The sequence below is a fragment of the Ctenopharyngodon idella genome, chromosome 14, assembly GCF_019924925.1.
Source record: "Ctenopharyngodon idella isolate HZGC_01 chromosome 14, HZGC01, whole genome shotgun sequence".
Lineage (NCBI taxonomy): Eukaryota > Metazoa > Chordata > Actinopteri > Cypriniformes > Xenocyprididae > Ctenopharyngodon > Ctenopharyngodon idella.
Window position 1 is genome coordinate 5,785,931 of NC_067233.1, and position 21,578 is coordinate 5,807,508.

Here is a 21,578-nt window from a genome sequence, read left to right on the forward strand (position 1 = left end):
TGTAAAAATAGTATCAAAATGTCCAAGCTGCTTTTTTCCACACAACAGAAATGCATGATGTTGACTATGGGCATCCAGCACACATTTTTGTTTTGTTTTAGAAAAAAAATCACTCTTATTAATCTGAAACTTACTCTTTCCTCTCCTCATACACACTATATAAGGCATGAAATACGTTAACAGACATTTCAAGAAGTGGAAAATATGTATAATAGTATCTTAATTGAATGTTCCTCTTGACAAATCCAGATTACTGAGACATGCACAGTAAAAAGAGAACATTGTGCCCATCCAATCTGTACTTGAAAATCACAACTGGCTCATTTTTATTCATAAAGTTCACACTTTAATCAGACTGACTTCAGAGACTCACCATTGTGTTATAATTTTCACCTTGTGCCTGTTGGATAATCATTCTTGCAAATAATTTTTCTGTTATTCAGTAATATTATTTGTATTAAAGTCATTGTTTTTGCATTCTAAATAAGGTATTTGGCTTCGAGACATCCCTACCAATCACTTCAGTGGAATTTTTAGTTTGTGTATTAAAATTAATTAAATATTAAGTTGAGATTTGGGAACCTGGGTCCCCTACATGCTAAATAAAAAACATATTAATTACACTTACAGTACTGTGCAAAAGTCTTAGGCCACTATTAGATGTTGTTTTAGCAGTCATATAATGACCATATATAATTATTTCTTTAGTAGAACATAACCAGAAAATACAGAAAATTTGTATGCAGTATTAAAAAACTGAAAAAAAAAAAAAAAAAAAAAAAATACTACTTTTATAGGCTAAAGTGGCAAGTATTTAGTGACCTCCCCTTACACTTAAACTATAGCAGGAATCAGGCTCTCTTAAACCTAAATGGAACGGAAAAGGACTGGAAGGCCAAGAAAACTTTCAAAATCTGATGAGAAGTTTCTCAGAGTTTCTTCTTTGAGAAAATGGAAGTCCAGGAGACATGTGTGTGACAGGAGGTCACACTAAATACTGATTTTTGCTTAAAGAAACAATTTTGTTCAGAATTTTTTTTTACGTTTTGTGTAATATTCACTGTGCTATTAAATTAAAGGGTTAGTTCACCCAAAAATGAAAATTATGTCATTAATTACTCACCCTCATGTCGTTCCACACCCGTAAGACCTTCATTCATCTTCGGAACACAAATTAAGATATTTTTGATAAAATCCGATGGCTCAGTGAGGCCTCCATTGACAGCAACTTCATTTACACTTTCAAATGCCCAGAAAGCTACTAAAGACATATTTAAAACAGTTTGAGATCATTTGATACACGCTTCGAAGCTTCATGAAGCAGTGTTTTGAAATCGCCCATCACTAGATATTGTTGAATAAAGTCATTATTTAGTTTTTTTGGCGCACAAAAAGTATTCTCGTCACTTCATAACATTAAGGCTGAACCACTGTAGTCACATGAACTGTTTTAAATATGTCTTTATTACCTTACTGGGCATTTAAAAGTGTTAATTATCTTGCTGTCAATGGAGGCCTCACTGAGCCATCGGATTTTATCAAAAATATCTTAATTTGTGTTCTGAAGATGAACGAAGGTCTTACAGGTGTGGTACGACATGAGGGTGAGTAATTAATGACAGAATTTTCATTTTTGGGTGAACTAACCCTTTAAAGATAAAATATGATAGAGCAATAATATGAACAGCGAAAGTAACAGTTCTGGAAAAAAATGGAATCAGTGCATCCCTATTAAAAACTCTTTCCTTAATTATAAGGCCCCAAGTGAGCCAGGACACCCACCCTAAAAAGTGTATCAAATGACAACATTGTACATCTATTTCCCCTTCAGGTACGCGCTTGGTGTGGCCTACAAGTCAGCACCCAAAAACGAATGGAGCGGTAAAAACTCATCGTCATGGGTTTTCTCACGCTGCAACAACAACTTCCTGGTGCGGCACAACAACAAGGAGTCCATCGTGGAAGCTTCGCTACAGCTGCGGAGGGTGGGAGTGCTGCTGGACTACGACAACAACACCCTGTCCTTCTACGACGCCATGAACTCCCAGCACATATACACTTTTGACGTTTCCTTCCTGCTTCCGGTGGCACCAACCTTCATGATCTGGAATAAATCATTGATGATCATGTCAGGACTGCCCGTGCCTGACTTCGTGGACTGCAGCGAGCAGCAAGAGGGCATCTGTCGCCAACAGGATTCGCCCTATGTGTCTGGAATGAAGAGCTGCCACTGAGGCATCATGGGAGATGATTATTCCAGAAGGTTTCCTTGGCCCTCTTCTTTTCCTGGTTTCCACAGCTAGGTTGAAGTTGGATCTTTAGTTGTTCTGGTCACATAAATGAGCGGTTAATGAGTGCTCTCAGATTTAAACAGCTGAAATGGGGGGAATTAAATTGTAAATTATTTATGACTAAACGTCAGTTTGCTTTTTGTCAGTTTTAATGTATCCCTAAAAGCACTTTTTAGAGTTGAATCTGTTGCCCCTGTGTATAAAAAGACTTGCTAACTTGAGACAGGGTTGGACTTCCTTTTGGACCGAATATAGTGGATTATATTAGGATGACAGATTGGTGTTTCTACTAAGGGTTGCATTTATTATCTGATGGGTCTATAACACTCTTTTCATATTCAGGGAGAAAAGATGATTCTTTGGTTTAAAATATGTCTGAAGATGATGGCATGATATGTATTTCCTCTGTGATTTGTTCTCACTATCTCAGTTTCTGTTTATTTGTGAAAAGCATGAGGCACAAGTTCCCCAGGTGTTTTTAACATTTATCTTTAATAACTGATATACGGTGTACAACAGAATCCCATCTGTGGAGGTGTTCGTCCATTGACACGCATTCAGACGTCATCAGGAACTGAATTTCAAAACCATAGTGCATATATATCACACATCCATTCATTCAGAAATATATTGAATCAAAACATTTTGTTGCATCATTTGTAATGATTCAAATGATCGTCCAAAGCAAATACAGTTTAGTGGATTTATTTTCTCAATAGCTGTGATGAATCTTACGTGATCTTCCGCAGTGTGACGTTCAGGGCTGTAATAAGGACACCCGCTTATGGGTTCAGATAAAGACAATCACTTGTGCTAGTGCAGGCAAAAAAATCAAGTGTGTAGCAAGAGATCTTTGCAATAGCATGCTAAACTTGAGATACTTCCTTGAAAAAGTGGTTTGTACTTTGGGAAGTATTCGTACTACTGACGCCACTGTCCTGCTGCAGTTTTTGCTTTGTGTCAGTAGGGATTTTCTCTTTGCTCTGCTGAATGTACATGATTGCTTTGGTTCTTTTTATATCTTTCTGATTGAAAGCACAGAGCATTACCATCAGATCCACTTTGAAAGCACAGGAAGTATGTGAGTCAGTCGTTATTTGTGTTGGCAAGGACACAAAACAGACATTTACCCAAAACACTCTCAATTCGTAACTGTTTTATATTTTGGCAATATTGGTGGCTAATTCGTATTTTCGCCCCACTGCATGTTATGTTTCGAGGTGGGGTTTGAAAGAAAATCTGTACAAATTGCATTGTACGAATTCATACGAAATCACCACCTTCTAAAATAGTTTTCATAAGATTCAGTTGCATTTACCATAGTTTTTCTTCATCTCAGCATCGATCTGTATACTTGTGCTGAAGTCACATTATGGACAAATCACAAATTACAGACATCAGACACTTAAAGACACCATGAACGTGAACTCATGAGTTGTTTTATAGTTTGATCTGTGGCTAAATGATACATTAATGGTGTAGTTGAGCAATAATGAACAGACATAACTTTTATTATGATTTCTGGCCAATTGCATGAAGTTCTTGAGATGGATCATCTTGATCATTTTGTTCTTAAATCCAGTTTTTGTCTTGGTCTCGGGCAATAAATAAATAAATTAACACCATAATGAGGGCATTTTTAGGCTGATGGAGCTTTTTTACTGAGTTCTACACTGCTGAAAGTGCAAACAGTATGGGAGATGTGTGACACAGCGATGTCAAATCATTGTCAGTTTATTTCCTGTATGAACACAAACCTGAGATGTCCACTACTGCACCTTCCCTCCCTCTGAGTCTCATTCAGTCACACTGTTGTCAGTGCTGTTGTCACTGTCAATGCAGCAGCCGCTGTCACGTGTCCTGGTCTTACATTCTGACAGTCTCGATTGCAACCCTGCATGCTAAAAAGAGCAAGATGACATGTATTGCAGGAAGTCTTCAGTATTTTCACTTATCATTAGTGATATCCATAGGCAAGTCTTGAGGAATTGCTTTTTTTTTCAGGTCACTAATCATGTAAAAACTCAATTTCAGGCTTTTCAGAGGCTAAAAGATAAAGGTGAGAAGCTTGAAAGCAGTCGATCTCTGATCTAGTTTGATCTATTTGTTCAAGTGCGATTCACCGGGTCACTGCATGACGATCTGGTCCGGCTCAAAGCATTTCCTGTGATATTCTCTGCTGTTTTATATAAACATTTTTTACTGGAAATGTCCAGGAAAGATATTGTCATGGCATATCAGGTTTCCAGTTAGCTGTGCTTTTCTTTGCGTTTGACTAATTAACTAATTACATTTGTTTTCAAGCAGTTGTTTTTACATTTCTGAACAAAAAAAAAAATGAAAGAACCGAATTCTCTTCTTTGATATTTCAGTCTTTATTATGTGCTCAAGCAGCTGTGTGTTCATCAACATAATGCTCCTGTTTCAATAGTTATACCTTAGCAAAAAAAGAATGTAAATCATAGGAGGAAATATATATTATATAAAAAATTGTATAATATACAAAAAATATATATATGAACTATTGTTATTTATGTGAGTCCAAATAAAAGTCTGATCCCAAATGCGTGTTTTGTTGCATCATTGTCCTATTTTTCAGAACATTGTGTTAGTAGGAGGTTAGTAATGCCAAATTGTTATATGCCCATAAGGTTATGAGCAAGAGCAGATAGAAGGATGCCTGCTGCACTGGCAGGGCATTCAGTGCCCACAGTCATATAATAAGGCATTGCTTATGTTCCTCAGCTGCTATATCTGGCACGAGAGAGGGTTTGACACACAGGATGCTTGACACAAAGGTCACAAGCTTTTGCAGTATAAGCCTAAATAATATAGTCTTATTTTAAGCATGTATAAATGCCATTGCATTAGGCAACATAATAATAAATAATATTTTTTTAATAATAACTTTCAAAAAAGTATTTCACACTATATATATATCATCGGTTACACTTTACATTAAGGTGTCAGAGTTTAATTATACAATTAAGTACTGAGTAATAATAATTAACTACATGTACTTACTTTAGGGTTAGGATTAGTAATTATGCATAAATTTATTACTTTTTATAGTATAGTTATCACTACAGGAAATACATGTAACGTGTAACAATGACGCTGTAAAATAAAGTGGTACCATATTAGCATATCATTTATTATCATTTATCATTACAAGCTTATCAGCTTATTTATTCTCAGATATATGCACTATATGGAAGACTTTTGGGGTGTAAAAATAAAATTTAAAAAAACATAATTGGAAAAAACAACTTAAAATGGTTTAAAACTGTATTCTTGCCTTATCCTGAGTAACGGGAAGCCTATAAATCACCAACAGTGATTTATATTTTGAAAAAGCGTTCGGGACATATATAGCGGGGAAGTTGCCATTTTACATCAATCATCCTTGTGTACTCATGTCATGTCCGTAAATGGAGAAGAAGAAAAAAAAGGTCCGGCTACTAAAGTGGCAGATATGCTACTTACTTGCTCAGATGACATATTTTTGCTTGTATTGACAATGGATATTCATCTCACTATCAGTGGGTCCTGGTTTAACTAGTCAGATCAGTCTTGTCCACTTGAGAGCGCCTGCACAAGAGGTCTGAAAAATGCCAAAGCTCAGTGCCTTTGATGCACACTAAAGTCACACATGACCGCGCTTATTGCATTTCGTCTGCCCGCACAAGTCCTTAATGATGTAGGAAAAGTGGCATCCCCGATTGTAGCAACTTCCATTTTTATTACAGATATTTTGCACCAATTTCCCAGGAAATGACTATTTTGTTCTCTTGAACACATGGGATGGAAACGGTGCTTTATTCGCAAATGTTTCATGCAATATTCCAGTTAAATTTGCCACTTTGGATGGAAACATGTCAAATGAAGTGCAGTCACACTAAAGATCTCCATTCTCTTCCATTCAGAATAAGAATTTTCATGTAACCTCAATGTGAACATTTTTATTAGTGTAAACATAGCTAGCTATAACAAACTAATTCAGAAAATGCTAACTTGCTAATTTGCTAACTTGCTAATTTGTTAACATGTTAACAATAGCATGCTATAGCACTACTGAATGAATACAGCAATGTAAAGCGTTTAACAAACTTGCTCTCAAACCAAGCCGTATACACCACTTGTCACCATAATGGTGTAAAAACATTATATAACACTTCATTTTAGCATTTACTCTCCCTTTTGAGTGATATGGGCAAAGCATGCTGGGAAATAGAAATCCCAGCACAGTTTCAGTTAAATTTAAGTTAGTATAAATTAAAAGAAATAAGTTCATAAAACTCAAAACAATGAAACAGTTCAGTTTACTTAAAATATATCAGTTCTGTGAACTTGAAAGAGAAAGAAAGTGATAAATACTCATAAAAGTTCATTTGACTGAACTTATTTGTTTAATTTAAGTTTGTCCTACTCAAACCAATTAATTATTTTGAGAATTATGGTTTCCAGTATGTGGCTGATCTCTACTAGGACACCTGTGTGCACTTAAAGAGAACTCATTTCATACATCTGAAAATCACTTTGAAACCAAGCTAGTTACCAAGCTAAAAATGGTTAGTTAGTTAGTTGTGAGAAAGTCTCTAGCATCATTGGTTTGCACTTTTTGATATTTTGAAATCTACTGCAATGCAATTCATGCATGAAGGTGTCACTTAAAATCACTACGAAATCACAATTGACAATCAACGATCCAATCGATTCCTGATGAACAAACACATGTTCTTTAAAATTACTTGTTCTGGTATCATCATTATGATAAATGTTACCCTAAAGGTTTCAGAGAACTGAAAATTACCTTTTATTTTAAATAAAGCTGCTGCTTATGTCAGTTTCCTTCAGTGTAATTGAAGACAGAGTTTCTGCTACAGTGCTTCAGTATCTCATCACTGCTCTCGGTTCAGTCCTGCACTAGTACAGTCACAGCGGAGGCAGTGATTACGGTCCTCTGCGATAATGACTCTTATCACAGACTCCATGTGTGAGCATGGAAATCAGGCCCAACTTGAAGAGCTCACCCCACTGCCTGCTCTTCAACACAACACAAGACCTTAAATTGCTTTGCCACTATGGCTGCAAAGACTCCAGATTGAAATATTCAGTATCAGTAACAGTGAATGCGTCAGAATGTCAGCAGAAAAGATTGAGGGAATGAAAGCTTCTGGCTGGCATGTGCCAGATTGTTGTGTTCAACGTGTGATTTGTTAAGCTGGCTGTAAAGCAGCGCAGGCTTAGCTTCACATTGATTGAGGAAAAGATCTCAGGTTAATCTTGCTCTGTGTTCAGTGAAGCATTATTTTTTTGTATAGGCTTTATTACTTTGCCTTGAATATGCCGAGATGCTTACTGTTTAGTCTGCTAGAAAAAAAATTCCTGCAAAGCCCAGCTAACACTTTCAGCATATGCAGAGCTGTAAAAAAAAAAAAAAAAAAAAAAAGTACTCAGAAATTATTTTCAAAAATTGCTGTAAATAAAATGTATCTTAGAGAGACATCTCTTCAAAAAGACAACAACCGTAGTTGTGTCCAGATACAATCTACTCTGAAATGGATGTCAACATTGATAGATAAAGAAAGATTTATCATGCCAAAACTTGTAAAAACACTACTTTGGAGGTCTAAATGAAATTATAAAGATAAAAAAGTATGACTTTTGCCTTAGAAACTTGCCTTGAGCACTTTGAACTGGATAAGAATTTTATGGTAGATGAATCACATCAAAGCCTCAACAAGTCTTGTCGATCAAGATCTTCAGTGCCAGTGATAATGAGTACCCAATAGCTAAACATAAAGTTAATTCCCACTTAGTGTCATCACCTAGTCTGCAGTTAAACGCCCTCTAATTACCATCTTAATTACACAAGTAATTAGAGGATCCAGAACGACTTGTTAGATCATTTGTCACCTTGTCTCTGTGATGTAAAACAAATTAATTAGATCTGCCTGAAAGTGTGTTTTAGCATCACTCTTATATGTCACAGTGGCACTTTGTCAGGATAAATGAATATCAGACTGAAGCGTTCTAGTTATGCACACAGGGTCAAAAGTTCTCTCAGTGACCCCGAAACGACATTTAAATGCTTCAGTTAAAGCCTCCAGTAGCAATAGCATGTTAGCACAACACAATAGCTGGCATATATCCAGCTCACCTGACCTTGCACTCTCTAAGTTCTGTTAAAATCCGGCAGCATTATTCATTGCATAAAAATATTACGCTGGTAGCATTATTTAGTGGTGTAGTGGACTTTTCAGGCTGAATGTAATGAACAGTAAAAGCCATCAGGCTCTGGCTGATGGCTCACGAGCACCTGTGGCAGCTGCATCTACCTGATGACTCTCTGACACCTTCATAACATCCCCAAAACAGCCCACTTTAGTCCCATCTGTTCCACTGATAACTGTACCACCTTCAACAGCCCCCACCCCCAACCTCCACATTACCAGCTGCTGCTCAATATGAGGGAAATTTATGGAAAGAAATCAAATAGATGTGCAAAAAATTAGTTTAAAGAAACAGTTCACCTAAACACTGAAGACTGTCCCTCTATCTATCCATCTATCTATTCGTCTGTCTCTCCGTCTGTCTGTCTGTGTCCGTCTATCTGTCTGTCCGTCCGTCCGTCTGTCTGTGTCCGTCCATCTGTCTGTCTGTCCTTCCGTCTGTCTGTCTGTGTTCGTCTGTCTGTCTGTCTGTGTCCGTCTATCTGTCCGTCCGTCTATCTATCTGTCTGTCTGTTTCCATCTATCTATCTATCTATCTATCTGTCTGTCTGTCCATCCGTCCGTCCATCCGTCTGTCTGTGTCCGTCTGTCTGTCCGTCCGTCTGTCTGTCTGTGTCCGTCTATCTGTCTGTCTGTCTGTCTGTCCATGTGTCTGTCTGTGTCCGTCTATCTGTCTGTCTGTCTGTGTCCGTCTGTCTGTCTGTCCGTCCGTCCGTCGGTCTGTGTCCATCTATCTGTCCGTCTGTCCGTCCGTCCGTCCGTCTGTCCGTCCGTCCGTCCGTCTGTCCGTCTGTCCGTCTGTCCGTCTGTGTCCGTCTATCTGTCCGTCTTTCCGTCCGTCCGTCTGTCTGTCTGTCTGTCCATCCGTCCGTCCGTCCGTCCGTCCGTCCCTCCGTCCATCTGTCCGTCCGTCCGTCTGTCTGTGTCCGTCTGTCTGTCCGTCCGTCAGTCTATGTCCGTCTATCTGTCTGTCCGCCCGTCCGTCTGTCTGTCTGTGTCCGTCTATCTGTCTGTCTGTCCGTCTGTCTGTGTCCGCCTGTCTGTCTGTCTGTCCGTCCGTCTGTCTGTGTCTATCTGTCCGTCTGTCTGTCCATCCGTCTGTCCGTCTGTGTCCGTCTATCTGTCCGTTCGTCTGTCTGTCTGTGTCCAGCTGTCTGTCTGTCCGTCCGTCTGTCTGCCTGTCCGTCCATCCGTCTGTCTGTGTCTGTCTATCTGTCCGTCTGTCGATCTATCTGTCTGTCTGTCTGTCTGTCCGTCTGTCTGTCTGTGTCCATCTATCTGTCCGTCCGTCTATCTATCTGTCTGTCTGTCTGTCTGTCTGTCTGTGTCCGTCTATCTGTCAGTCCATCCATCCATCCGTCTATCTATCTATCTATCTATCTATCTATCTATCTATCTATCTATCTGTCTGTCTGTCTGTCTGTCTGTCTGTGTCCGCCTATCTATCTATCTATCTATCTATCTATCTATCTATCTATCTATCAGCAATAGCATATGGCAGGATGTTTTGAATGCACAGTAAAAAATGGTGACATTTCCAAGAACAGCTCCAGCCGAGAGAGACCACTGAAAACAGGGACGGCTGGTCACCCTATTAAATAGTCATTAGCATTAGCATGCATCACTGTTCACATTAAATCAAAACAAAGCCATTTCTTGCTTGCACATTCAAGCTTAACTGCAGTGAATATAAAAAATGGACAGCCTTATAATACAGTTGCCGGATGGCCTATTTTTTCAATTCATACATTATTGATCACACTTCTTCACAATATATTAATGCTACATCTTTCCAATCAGTCTTTGCACAAGAATGTATCATACTTGGAGGTGAGGAGGAGCAGCAGAGGAATACCACCTGTCTTTTAGAAATAGCACACTGGGCCGGAGGCATGGCACCCAGCCAACTGACTGATGAAGCAGCGCTCTAAGTCCTGCTCAATGAGGATCTAAGCAGGCTGTAGATCATTACTTTCCTGGACTCAATCGAGATTAATCTCACAAGGAGCCATCAATCACACCGGTCGCCCATGTATCCCTGAGCCTCAGGGCTTTGTGGTAGACAGAGAGTGATGGCCATGTGTTTCTGCGAGATCTCAGCACACCTCTGGAGGTACAGGACCTCTGACATGCTCAAGAAACTGGTCATTGGCTTGAATGTGTGGTCATAGATCTCCAGCTGATTGATGCTAGAATACAGCTGATATCAGCTAAGGGTGAGTGATTACCTTCTCTGGCTCTCTCTCAGTGTGACACCGTTCATTTTACGCAACCTCAACTATACTAGTATGTGACTTTTTCCTCTGCAACATATTTTGTTTCTATCGACCAGTCAGATCCAGTTGAGAAGAAAAGTTGCTCCCTGTGTTGTTATTCAGACCCTCAACATTGACTTTCAATTAAAGACAAAAAGAAATGGTTACAGTTGTGTTCTAAATTCCAGTCCCTGGGGAATTCTGTTATTCTGGGATCTGTGTCTCCTTACAATGCTCAGAGTAATTCTGTCTTTTAACCGTATAGGATCTCAATCACGAGGTGTAGAGAAAAAAACTCACTTAACAGATTGGTGCTGTTATTGTTAACTAAAAACTTATAAGCTGAAAAACTTTAAAATAAAATAACTATGTAATAAGTTGAAGTACTAAATTTACAAAAACTAAAACTGAAAAAAATAAAGGTAATTAGAAATATTAAAAAAAAAAAGCACATAATAAAATTGCTAAAACTTTAACTAAAATTAAAATGATAATATAAAAATAAAAGCTAATTTAAAATATTAATACTGTAATAGTATATAATGCAAAAATAACACTGGTTAAGACTGAAGAGTACATAAAAATAAAAAATGTCTTTTATTAAATAATAAATACTATTATTTTATATTAAAAAATATTTAAAATATAATTTATAATAACAAAATATATTTTATATTAAATATACATAACATTCCCCAAGGAATGAAATCAAGTTAAAATTTTATTTTAATAATTGCTCATAAGACTAGGAATAGTCATTGAGTATTAACTCGATTCTTTCTATGTTATGTAGGTTTTTTTAGTTATTTAAATGGCCTTATTTTAAATATGACTGTAGCCAGCCATATTATTTTGTTACCGAATGCTACAGATCCTACAATATAGTGGGGTTTTTTCACTATATAAATAAAATATTAGTGCTATAACTTTCATTTTTTATGTACAGCCAAACCAAAATTTATTCAGACACCTTGAACATTTCATTCATTAATACAGTTTATTCACTATAGTTTAAACAAATGGTTAAACTGTGTCAGAAAAAAATAATCTTAATTATGTCAGATAACACTTAAGCAAAACATGATCATGTCAAAGTGTCTGAATAATTTTTCTGAATTTTTATCAATTTTACTGGTAGTCCACTGTATGAAGAATTTTTGAGTATAATATGTCACAGTTTACTTTATTTTGCTATTCTCACTTACATAAATGAACTACAGTGTCCTGAACCCACTAATAGAAACATACCAAAAATGTCTGAATAATTTTTGGTTTGACTGTATGTCATGAAATCAATTTCCACCTCAGCTAGAAATTCACACAAAATACAGTTTAACTCATAAAATAGTGCACAGACCCACAGTATAAACTTGTACTACTAGATGAATAACTTCATATATAGTTATTGTCAGGCCATTTAGCTGTTTTAAATTTCTTCAGCTTAGACATTGGTGTGATGGCACTGTAAAGGCACCATACTGTTTTAAAAGAGAATGACTGACAATTGAGATTTATTGCACAGTAATGCATATATAAAATCACCCTTGGGCAAAAGCAGTATGGGAGAAGTGAGTTATGCAAGAATATAGTTCCAAAGAGTTTTATACTTGATTTATTTTTATTTTTCTGTCCAGGTATATAGTTGGTCCAGAACCATTTGCCAGACAAAAAAATAATTGTAAATGAGGTTGGTAGACCGTCACATCCCTGCCATGACTTTACAATGCACCAGATGATCATCCTTCTCTAATAATATCAGTTATTATGATTATAATGTTAATGTAGACAGCACTATTTAACTGAATTATTCAAAAACAATTCCTGAAAGTGGTGGGAGGAAATACATGCTTTAGCGATGGATGCAGATAGCATAAGCCTTTGAGACGTGATCTCTTGGGTAAGAGCGATGGTAATTTGAATGTCAGTCGATTAATGAATGAAATACAGCACCTGAGCTCTTTGATCTAGGAGCGCATGTTCAGCGTAAACACCTCTCCAAAAATACCTCTTCGTCCTTCTGGGAGTGATTTTCCTGTGTCCTCTCTAGTTTTGTCTAACCCTTTGATATTTAATCGAATCAGTCTTTCATGTGGATAAAGAAAGATTAACTACAGATTTATTCAGGGCACTGTGTTTACCTAATTAGTTCAGGCGCTCATAATAAACGGGATGAAGAACCTTGATTCGTATGCTTCTAGACTTCCACTTCGAAAGCTGTCACAGGATTCTGGAAAAAGAAGCTTGAGTGGCTTGAAGCTTATTACCGTCATGCCCCATTTTTCAGGCCATTTAGACATGAGTGTTTACAGTTGTTTACCGCTGATTAGTGCCTGTTTCAAGAGCTTTGGCTATGACAATCCTGAATGCACCCAACACATGATGGACTTCTGACAGGAAAGTGGCAAATGAAATTCATATTATTGGTGTGCTTGACCAGGCAAAAGCCATTGCTATGCAATTGCAAAGGTTGTTTTAGTAAATTACAAAATTGCTTAATATGGAAGGTTGCTCAGAAGTAGTTCACCTCAGTTCACTGATTGCATTAACATTTTAGTCATTTTAGTAGACTACTTCAAATTTTTTGAATGTTTTAGAGTACCATTTATTACATCAAATCTCTTTGGGGATGATTTAAATTAAATTGCATGGCATTATTTGAGCCACTGGTCAGTAAAATAACTGATGTAGCCCCACAACTGAAAGTATACATCAGAGTAATGGTTCATTCTGAATCAGACATAACCATAAAATGATTTGAGGTTCACTGAGGGAGTCAACTAGGAACTTAACTCAATAACCACTCTGGGGTGCGTTTCCGACTCGCTGCTTCAGTACCATAGTACGATTCATCATTGAACAAATCAACTAGAAAGTCACGACTGTTTTCTGAAATCGTATTGTCGCAAATACGTCGTTCAGCTATGTTGGTTAATGATGTCATGTATATGATGGAGTAATAACTTCTTTTAATAAATCCGTTTGAGATCGAATTATTGCTTTTCTTTGCTATAAATTACATTATGGCATCTGAGAACTAATTCTCCTTTTTCTCAGTTAATATTTAGCTTTATTTTTAGATTCAATCATAGGTTTGTTCTTACGTACCAGAGCACGTACGCACATGCTCACTCTTGCTTTAAATCTCTTGACAAACTAAAAGACGTAGGCTAAATGACATTTGTGTATATTTGAACTAAAAGATAGATTGCAAAAATGTCAGCTTATTTTGCTCAAGATAAGGATTTATTAAGAGTTCGAGAGCTGCCATTCCAACCACACAAGTTTGCGATGCTGTTTGCGAATGTTCGTTGGAACTGTGGCTTCGGGAAACACTGATTTATTAAACTATGTTGATAACGACGAAACTTGCGACCAGTTGGCAAACAATGCCTTCAGGAAACGCACCCCTGAACGATTCAAGCTGCTAACTCACAATCAAGTTTGTGAACCTTTATGACTGACTCATTAAAAGAACTGGTTCATAAAAGTTATTTGTTTGTGAATAAAACCTCAAGGCGCACACTGTGTTCATTGTTGAGTGCAAGAAACATTTATGTAGCCTACTCTCTAAAGATGTAGGCTAATTAATGCCACAAGATATCTCACGAAAATGCACATGGATGCACGGGTTTCTAAACTGTTGCCAGTGGCAACTGGATTATTAGATTTAAAAAAGTTATTTTATTTTTTGTCATATTTTTCAACCATTATATTCACAGTCTGCAGCCCTATTTAGCACAAACTTTGTATTAATGTAGGGTTAGGTTTAGGTGTAGGGATATGGTTTAATCTGATGGTTAAACTCGCAATAAAATCAAAATTGAAAAATCTTATTTTTTTACAGAATGTGGCTGTGTACGGAGCCCCACACATGACATGCAAGAAAAAAATTAAATCGTGCGCACGATTTACTAATTCGTTCCCTTGATTTACTAAATGCACATGATTTCATGCACATGATTTATAAATCGAGGGAACGAAATAGTAAATCGTGCGCACGTTTTAGTAAATCGAGGGAACGAATTAATAAATCGTGCGCACGATTTAGCCTACTATTTTTTTCCTGCATGTCATGTCCGGGGCTCCGTAGCTGTGCTTATTATAAATGATTTATCCGTGCACATTATTTTTTAAAATAAAAAATAATTCATTCATACTGTATGCCCTCATAATCTTTAATCAAAACATTAACCTCCCCTCACCTCAAAACCATATAGTTAGCAACGCCCAACTTCCTACGATCCAGTCAAATCCAGTATATTTTTCTCATTCCAGAAGCCATTTCACTCTGATATACGACACATTAAGGAAGAAAATACTATCGCAACTTCTGTTTCATGCCGACTTTAAGTCTGACGTCACGCTTCAATGTTTCCAGATCCAAACACTCTTCAAGATCCCAAAAGCAAATAAAAACAGTGCTATTATACTGTACACTCAGTGTTCCATACTACTACCAAATACCAAATAATGATGACCTTTATCTCCATAGCAAAAATCTTAGTTGGTCAGACAGTGATTTTCTGAATCATTGAAATACTGGTGTCTGGGACTTTGTCAGCCTGGAGACTAATGTATACTATTAGTTTTTTAAAACGCAGCTTAAAAGTGTGCTATAAATGAATAGTGCTCATAGGCGGCTGTTGAATTTTTGTGAATTTGTACAATCTCATTTGGGCATTCCTTACGCCCTAGTGATGGCTATGTTTAGGGGTGAGGTGTTTACATTGTAGATATGTATTGATAGTAATCTCAATTGAAACAGGGTAGAGGCTTGGACCCGGAAAAAGTATTTGATATGTCACTACTTATACATATATATGTGGTCACCGTGATTTTGCCAAGTAAGATATGTTCCTGACATATGCTGGTTAGGTATGTTTTGAAACATGGCAGCTGGTTTGAGCTGGTCCTTAGCTGGTCATGAGCTGGTTTAAGCTGGTCAAGTGCTGGTCCTAAGCAACTATAGCTCCAGCTTATAACTCAGGACCATCTTAAACCAACTCATGACCAACTAAAGACCAGTATAAACCAGCTCAAACCAGCTGCCATGCTTCAAAACGTACCTAACCAGCATATGCTGGTTTTTTCAACAGTGGTGGTACAACATTCCTGTCTGAAAATTTAGTCCTAACCATATCCCTACCCCTAAACATAACCCTACCTAACTTATCCCCCAAATCAGAGGGAAATGACAGGTAAATAACACTGAAGTAGAAGCACCTAACTCTGGTTGTCTAAACTTGACTGTAAACTTGTCTCTCAAATCAGATTGGTTGATTCTAATGTTGTTCCAGAATCAACAATTATGTTGATCCATGTGGTATGTGGTGAAATCACATTCAAAACCCTGGCACCATTCTGGTATGTAACGCCCATATTTCCTGATCTAATCAGTTCCCAAGCCAATTAGCAGTGCTTGCTAATTAAGAGCACAAAATATTGATTGTGTACTAAAAATGTAGACAGCCTTATACTAATGTGTAAATGCGCCCCTGCTGAGCGCTCTGTAAACACAATTTACGGCAGTAGCAATCATCAGTGTTGAGTTCTGCCAGGTGTGTTTGTCCTCTATGTCAACCCTCTGTGCTTGTCTTGCCACATTATCCTTGAGTACTATAGAAGAGTTGTATAACATTGAGTCATTGATCAAGCGTAGGTACTTGTGGGGGTGCTAATGCTCGAACACAGCTGGAGGCTGCTCCTGTCCTTCCTGTGAGACTCCAGCGCACGTGTCTTCTCCTCAGAGGACAGATAAGCAGGATGTTGTTGTCTACCTCAAGCTTCAGTGGCTCCGCACCAGTCTGTTGTGTCGGTGTGCCGCGCCGTCGTTCTCTCTGGAGTCAACCGTGTCCATTGTCTCAGAAGAGCTTCACGTCATTCTGACTCAAGAGGGGGAACTTTTGTGGTATTTTGATGCCCTTCAGTGAGCTTGCCATTTCTTCCCAAGTACTGCACATGAAATGCCACACCTCGGTGGGATTCATCTAGAAGTATTTCACTCTTTTATGAGGAAATAATTATTAAAATTTTGACCAGAACAAGTAGCTTATTATAGATGCATAGAAGCATTTACAGAAATATTGTTGAAGTTCTATGGTAAAGTGATGGTATTGGAAAGTAACAGCATGATATGTTATCTCTTCAAGTTCCTTTAATTTAAATGTGGCAGGTGTTTCTTATGAAGCTCCTTAATGAAAGAAGAAAGACCAGAATCTTTTTGACTCTTTGTCAAGATTACATTTCAATAACATTTCATATCAGCAATAAAATCAGACATGGCATCACAGCATCAAATCATGGCATCATATATTTTCTTCTTCGGTTCAAATTGGCAATTATATATAACTAATGAAGTGTTGCACATCCTGATTTTGCGGAGTTACATGTGTTCCTGCAGTGTTACCTCCATAAACCCATATAACTAAAACTGATTTTGCCTTGTGTTTCTGTTTGATAGCGGTCAAGTCTGTTTCATTATGTTGTACCACTATGAAGTCATTGGCTAAAGGCTCAAACTTCGTTGTGTCCCAGTATATATTACTGTCTAAAGCCCGGGATACACTGCACGATTTTAGCAATCCTATAAGATCATCACTTTATCACGCTGTGCGACATGGATCTATTAAACTTGGGTACGACATGCATGTAAACTGTACGATGATGACACCTACTGACTCGTAAGCTACGATGCAAGTTTCTATAGAAGAATAAAACGTCATCAGCATACGCTAGCAGTTAACAAAAAGACAATGTTGAATCGCACTTTGGCAGTTGTAGTTTTTATGTGTGATGAAAAAAAAATGAAGTGGCGAAAGAAGAAGGGAAAAGAGCTTGAGGTAAGCAGTTTTAAGTTTTAGCACCATGTCGCATTGATTTCATGTCGCATTTTTATTGGCTGGTCAGTAGATGTAGGTCGCTCAGCAAACACACACTGCGATGATCATGCTGAATTTCTGACACTGTCAGAAAATGATCGTAGGCTGTCTTTGGTCGCAAGACCGTCTTGGAAACCTCTCTCTCTGTACAACATAGGACCACCGATTAAGAGCCACGATCACAGAAATCGGCATGATTGTTTCACGATGGCAGTCTTTTGTCTGGGACAGCCAAAATTCGTGCAGTGTATCCCGGGATTTACTTGGCCTCTGTCATGCTCATTTGCTGCATGAGTCATGTAATCTTACACACTTGCTTCACCTTACACACAGCATATTGCGTAAATGCCTCAACCGTTTGCACCTAGCAACCCTTCATTACTAACACTTGTCCTGTGGATAAGTATTACATTGGGTTTACTTCTGTGCAGTTTTCCTGACTGACAGCTCTTAGAATGGCACCTAACATTGAGTGATGGGCCATTTTCCCTCAGCCAGATGAAACAGATGAAACACAAAAAGGTATTGACTACTATAATATTTTTGGTGTAAGGCTTTTGCACTCCATATTGTACCATATTAATGTGTTTATTAATATGGTACAATATGGAGTATGATGTTATGATTACATTGCAAAACCGTTAAAATACAAAGTTCTGTCATGAAACTCTAGATGGCACAGGCTGATGTCCTTAACTCAATCACATCATTCTCTATAGGGCACAGCTGAATGGTTCCTGGTGTATCAGTAGCCAATGAGCTCGCTGCTCAACCTTCAAATACTTGGTCAGCATTTGCTGTAGCAGTTGCAGCTCGCTTTCAGAAACCCCCCACCTTCCCCAGCTCCACCTGTATAGATCTGCTATGGGCAATTCATGTAAGCTATATTGTACAGCCGCAGCATGTCTTGCTTACAGCAGCGTGTTGTATATGTATTGGCATTTTGGCAGTAGCAGCAGCAATAACCAACAGCAGAAGCAATAACAGCAGCAGCAGCGTAGTGGTAGCAGATCTATTTTGCCAAGACCAAACATATCAACATTGTCATATCCATTACCACGCCAAACACTCCGAGAGTTGTCATGACAGAAATAAGGATTATAGAAGTACAGAACTATATACTTGTACCGTTTAAATTTTACTTGATGTATTTCAGTGTAGGACACAATTTTAGTTTCTTAACTTTAGCTTTAGTTGAAGTCCACTTAATATTGTATTTTTGTTCAACACAGATTTTCAATTTTTTCACAAAAATTGAGCATAAATAATAATTGCCAGGCCCCCCTGCAGTACAGCTGTGGACCTCCTGTTGAAAACCCCTACATTCAGTTTTCAAAGCATTAGATTTTGGAAAAATATTGAAAATAATGTTGGCAACCACATACAAAGAAAGCAATTCAGAAACAAAGATATAAATTGGTTTAGGCTTTTGCGTGGTTCAGAACTCTCTGATGTACTTTGAATCACGCTGAGCTTTCATCACAATAGACTGTGGTTTGAAATGTGTCACATTTGTGTTGTGAAGATATATCACTACTCACAAAGGAGATAACTTTGAGAGATAGATACCAGTCTTAAATTTCTCTTGAAACTATTGTCCTAAATTTTTTCATCAATGATAAATCAATTTATTTTATTTTTCATAAATACGAGAGAATAGTTTTTTTTTCTTCTTCTTCTTCTCGAGGCAAGTAGCTCATGAAGTTTTTTTGGCTCCCTGCAACTGCTCCTGAGGAAATGTGTCATGTTGAATGTATTATTATTTGTGTCTGTATGAAATATAAAGGAATAGGGCTGAGATTAGAGATGCCTAGTGACCTGGGAATAATCCACATATGATACACTGACTGTTACAAATGTCTAAACAGATTTTATTCTTCTCAATGCATCTTAGGTTCATGTATTGTATGAACTTCATGTTGGAAACCCATAGAGATTAGAAAATGTTATGGATATTGAACATGGTTTTATTAATTTATTTTACATACACTAACTTTCAAAAATGTAGGGTCAGTAAGAAAAAATTACAATTTTATACAAGGATGCATTCAATTGATCAAAGTGACAGTAAAGACTTTGCATCTATTTCAAATAAATGCTGTTCTTTTGAAATTTCTATTCATCAAAGAATCCTGAATAAATTGTATCACAGTTTCCACAAAAATATTAAGCAACACAACTGTTTTCAACATTGATAATAATCAGAATTGTTTTTTGAGCAGCAAATAATCATATTAGAATGTTTTCTGAAGGATCATGTGACACTGAAGACTGGAGTAATTCAGCTTTGCCATTACAGGAATGAATTGCATCTTAAAATATATTCAAATAGAAAATATTTATTTTAGATAACAATTAGGTTTGTCCATATTTGAGTGTATTTATGTATGTAATTAATTAAAATAAAACTATATGTAAATGTGCATTTATATATAAATGAACATGTTCCTTTTAAAAACACTTATATCATGCTGTTTGTTTCTGGTCTCAGTTGCCTTTGTTTTTCACTGTGGATTATCGGTAGTTCATTAAATTATCGGCACTTAAATCTTAAGTCTGTTCTAATCTCTGACTCGAATGTATCAGTTTAATCAATTTCCCCCATACCCTGAAAAGGACCACACTAAATATCTTTACAGAACACAACGCTCCATCACCCAAATTAATGTGTCCTTATACTACGGGGGCTGTTGAATGCTCGAATCTGATTGGTTGACCAACATTCTAAGGTGTGCAATTTATTTCAGGGAAACGCACGGCTAAAGTTGTTCTAGCAGGTCTTGACCGCATTGCAGTTCCATTTGACTTCGCCAAATGTTTTCAGTTATTTCAATAGGTTATTTCAACACAATAGTTATTTCAACACAAAATACGTTTTATTGTGTCCCGAAAGCGCATAGTCTCTGCTGCTCTCTCTTTCAAACGTACAAACATACTGTATAGTACGGACACACACTCGCACAGAAACGTTTTGTCAGCGCTGCTCTTACGAATTGATCAGTAAAATAGTTTAGCAACTTAAAAGCTATGACATTTCTCACCAGCAAGGTAATAACTGTGCGGTTCTTGAAGTAGATAAACTTATAGTTTCGCTATTAGTAGAGACACTGCTGCCGTGAGAGACGAACAGACTAATGCACATATGCTTATTCTCTCTCTCTCTCAACTGCGTTAAGACTGTATTATGACTGTATTGCAACTGTATTATTCTGCTATCAAGGCTCAAGCCTCTGTTACTAGTTCTGAAATGACATTTTGGAATTAGCAACGGAGGCTTGGGATGAGATGCGTAAGAAATTAGTCCCACACACAAGAGTGTTTTAAGGACAAAATCCTTACAAATATCTTGAAATACAACATCAAACAGTGTCTTGAGGTGTGGTAACCGTAGTATAAGTGGAATAATTGACTCCAGGCCGTTAAATTCTTAGAAAATAATGCACACCCGAGCTTCTCGTTGTGGCCGCATTACCACCTTGGGTGTGCATTATTTTCTAAGAATTCAATGGCCTGGAGTCAATTATTCCTTACATAATGCATACTACTTTATATTCACACAAAAAATTTGTATAATATTGCACCTCCATTAGTGGCAGGTGGTTATACCAAACCATCATTCTTCCTTAACTGCATTCGAAATATCCTCATTCGTTGTGATTCATCTCCTTCCAGTATCAATGGAAAGATAAAAGAGCGTTTGAAGGAGAAAGAGTGGTGAAAAGAGTTTGACCTGAACTCATGCCCTGGAGGTGACTTGTTCTTTCTACCAAATGAGGGCGGCTTATATCCCAGCCTCCTGCTGTCAGCCTCTGCACTCCGGAAAAGGACAAGAACCCTTCACGCATTTACAATTAGCCAAAGCAAACAACTCTCTAATTGACAAGCTTCCACCATAAGGAGCAAGACATGCAGACTTCT

General features: G+C 37.5%; 1 protein-coding gene across 9 annotated transcripts in view; it reads left to right on the forward strand.

The window, feature by feature from the left end:
- mid2 (midline 2) overlaps window positions 1–4,855 on the forward strand; it is a 148,262-nt gene extending 143,407 nt beyond the window's left edge. For all 9 annotated transcript variants that reach the window (XM_051918462.1, XM_051918468.1, XM_051918466.1 and 6 more), the window contains one exon: window positions 1,832–4,855. In XM_051918462.1, coding sequence (XP_051774422.1) covers window positions 1,832–2,234 — 403 coding nt within the window. In that variant the 3' untranslated portion in view covers window positions 2,235–4,855. The remainder of the gene's footprint in view (window positions 1–1,831) is intronic.
- Window positions 4,856–21,578: the final 16,723 nt, after the last annotated feature.